Source organism: Haliaeetus leucocephalus, unplaced genomic scaffold (assembly GCF_000737465.1).
Source record: "Haliaeetus leucocephalus isolate CR32 unplaced genomic scaffold, Haliaeetus_leucocephalus-4.0 Scaffold0, whole genome shotgun sequence".
NCBI classification, from domain to species: Eukaryota; Metazoa; Chordata; class Aves; order Accipitriformes; family Accipitridae; genus Haliaeetus; species Haliaeetus leucocephalus.
In genome coordinates this window covers 30,068,766-30,071,696 of record NW_010972436.1, presented here as the reverse complement: position 1 = coordinate 30,071,696, position 2,931 = coordinate 30,068,766, and the positions used below count along the sequence as shown (strand labels likewise).

The 2,931-nt window shown below is 69.4% G+C and overlaps 1 protein-coding gene across 1 annotated transcript in view; it reads right to left on the bottom strand.

The window, feature by feature from the left end:
* NOS3 (nitric oxide synthase 3 (endothelial cell)) overlaps window positions 1-2,931 on the bottom strand; it is a 10,412-nt gene that overhangs the window by 4,649 nt on the left and 2,832 nt on the right. Inside the window, 11 exon segments of the mRNA XM_010563594.1 lie at window positions 27-156; window positions 249-423; window positions 913-1,029; window positions 1,133-1,200; window positions 1,276-1,380; window positions 1,464-1,608; window positions 1,709-1,782; window positions 1,856-2,050; window positions 2,168-2,269; window positions 2,373-2,547; window positions 2,757-2,896. Coding sequence (XP_010561896.1) covers window positions 27-156; window positions 249-423; window positions 913-1,029; window positions 1,133-1,200; window positions 1,276-1,380; window positions 1,464-1,608; window positions 1,709-1,782; window positions 1,856-2,050; window positions 2,168-2,269; window positions 2,373-2,547; window positions 2,757-2,896 — 1,426 coding nt within the window.

The window sequence follows — 2,931 nt, the reverse complement described above, 5'->3', positions numbered from 1 at the left end:
TGGGGGTCCCGGGGGGGTGGCGGTACCGGCCAGGGTCTCTGTGGCCTGGGGCTGCCCGACCAGCCGGTGCTTCTGGCGCTTCCAGCCCTGCGGGGGGGCAAAGAGCTCCTCGGCCCCCGCCGCCCCGTCCCCCACGCAGAAGGTCTCGCAGGCAGCCTGGGGGCAAGGGAGGGGGGGCCGGTGGGTGCCAGGAAGGGGGGGGCGCTGGGTGTCCCCCACCACTCCCCGTCCTCGGTGCCCCCCCTGACCTGGAAGACGAGGCGGGCCCACGTGCGGAAGGACTCCTCCTGGGCGCAGAGCTCGTCGCCCTCACCCATGGGCAGGACCCGTTCCCCCCCTAGCTCCTCCAGCCGCGTGTCCACCGCCCGGGCGAAGGCGCAGAAGTGGGGGTATGCCCGCGAGCCCAGCCCAAACACCGAGAACCTGCCACCATCGGTGGGGGGGAGATGACCACGGTGAGCCCAGACCCAGACCCTCTGATGAAAGGTCGGAGCCTGCACTGTGGGTGGGGGGGACCCAGGGCTGGGGGGGGGATGCTCGGGGCTGTTGGTGGGGGGGCACCTAGGGCTGTGGGTCAGGGTGGGGGCTGTGCTCAGGGTTTTTGTGAGCAGGGGGTGGTCAGGGCCGTTAGAAGTGGGGTTTGTGGTTAGGGACCCACAGGGGGAACTCCTGCCCCCTCCCACAGCCGTGAGACAGACAGGGGCTGGAGCTGCTGGTGCTGCTGGTGCCAGAGCCGGTGCCCACCGCAGGCTCTGCCCCCTCCCCAGCTGGCAGCTGGCCACAGACCTGTCCGGCACCGTGCAGCCCCCCTGGATGGGGCACCCCAAGCCCCAGCCAGGCACCGTGCTCAGGCAGAGGACCCCATCCCTGTCCCTACAGCCATGGCTGTGCCTGCGGCCGTGCCAGCGGTACCGCAGGGCGCCTAGCGTGCCGGCGCTGTCGGTGTTGCTCAGCTGCCGTCGTTTCTTCTTCCAGGAGGCGACGAGCTGGTCCGACTGCGAGACGCTGTTGAACCGCAGCTTGTAGCTCCTGTGCGGAACAGAGGGCAGGGTGAAGGCAGGGTGATGGCAGGGTGGGCCCTTCCCCATCCCAGCCCCCAGCCGGGCACCCCCGGCCTCCCCGGGGTGCTCACTTGGGTGGCTCAGCCTGGGAGGTGCTGGTGTAGGGCGAAGTCATCTCCATCAGCGCCTTGGAGAAGCTCTGTCGAGGGCAGCACGTCACCACCCCGTCCCCATCCCTGTCCTCTTTCCCCCCCCTATTCCCACAGCCCCTCACCTCTGCGCACTCAGGGGGGTCCCCGTTGCCGAAGGTGCTGGTCACCACCAGCACCAGGGTCTCGTGCTCCAGGGACACCACATCGTACTCATCCATGCACAGCACCTGCGTGGAGGGGGGGGACATGGGGTTGGGACATGGGCAGGAGGCTGCAACGGGAGCCTTCCCCCCAATCTCCCCCTGCCCACCTTGGGGTCAAAGGCACGTCGGAAGAGCTGGCAGAGGTTCCAGGCGTAGGTCCGGGATTTGCCGGTCTCGGTGGCGTAGAGGATGGTGGCCTTCACCCGGCGTGCCATCATGTGTCCCATCAGCTTAGCCGAGATCTTCACCGCGCTGAGGTGGGGGGGACGGACGACGACACACACGAATCGGGTCAGCGTCCGGTCCTCCGCTTGGTGACCTCCAGGGACCCTCCCCAAGGGTGGACACCTACTTGGCCACCTCCTTGAAGGTCTTTCTCCTGGTGACGGTGGTGCCTTTGGAGACGTAGACCTTCCAGGCATCAGGCTGTGGGGTGGGTAGGGGGTCAGCTGGGGGGCTGGGGGGCTAGAGGGCCATAGGGTGGTGGGGCTGGGCCCACCTGGTAGCGGAAGGTGGGGCAGAGCTGGTAGTTGACCATCTCCTGGTGAAAGACAGGGGTGAGGCTGCCTGAGATGGGGGGCACGATCCAGACCCAGTCAGCTGGGCACCCCCCCCGCGTCCGCAGCTCGTTCTCCATGTGCTTCACGAAGGACTCGGTGGCTGCGTGGTGGTCCACGATCGTCACCTTGGCCACCTGCGGGGACAGGGGGCTGGGGGGGCTGGCAGCGGCCGGCACCCGCCCCAGCATCGTGGCAGTGTCGGGGCCCCCATGGCGTGGCAGTGCCGGCATCCCCCCGGCCGCACGTCCCACCTGGTAGCTGTGCAGCACGGCGATGTTCACCTCCACCGCCGCCTTGTCCTTCCAGAGGGATGATGTCGTCCGTGTGTCCAGCCCCATGCGCAGGGCAACCTCCTGCCGGCAGTGTAGGGGGGCTCAGCACAGCTGCCCCAGGACACCAGGGTCCCGGTGCGGGGGCACGGTGCAGCTGAGCCCCCCTCCCGGCCGCAGGGCTCACCGGCAGCAGGTTGTAGCGCTGGCTGTCGCAGAGGTTCCTGGTGCCGATCTCGCTGCTCATGTACCAGCCATTGAAGGGGGCCGCCGGGAACTCCAGCCCCCCGATCTCCAGCAGCATGTTGGAGACGGCCGGCAGCGCGTACCACCGCAGCCCCAGCTCCCCGAACCACTCCAGCCTGCGTGGGGGGGTGGGCTGTAGCCGGGGACCCACGCTGGCCCCAGGTCCCCGGCGTAGAGGCCCAACATTCATCCCAGCCCCACTCCCACCCCCTCCCCACGGGTGAGCGTGTGGGACCTCAGCCCCTCGGCCCGGAGCGGGGGTCCTATTGAGGCCGGCAGGGTCCAGGTCCCTTGGGCCCATGCGGGGGGTCTCAGCCCCACTCACGTGGGGTGGTGGAGGGGCACTTCGAGGACCAACTCCGGCGGGAGGGGGAAGAGCTCGGGGGGCTCCTCGGGGCTCTGCAGTAGCAGCGGCAGCACGTCGAAGCGGCCACCGCCGGGGCTCCAGCCGTGGTGGACGCAGAGCTGGGGGGTGGCAGTGTCAGGGGGGGGGTGGTGCC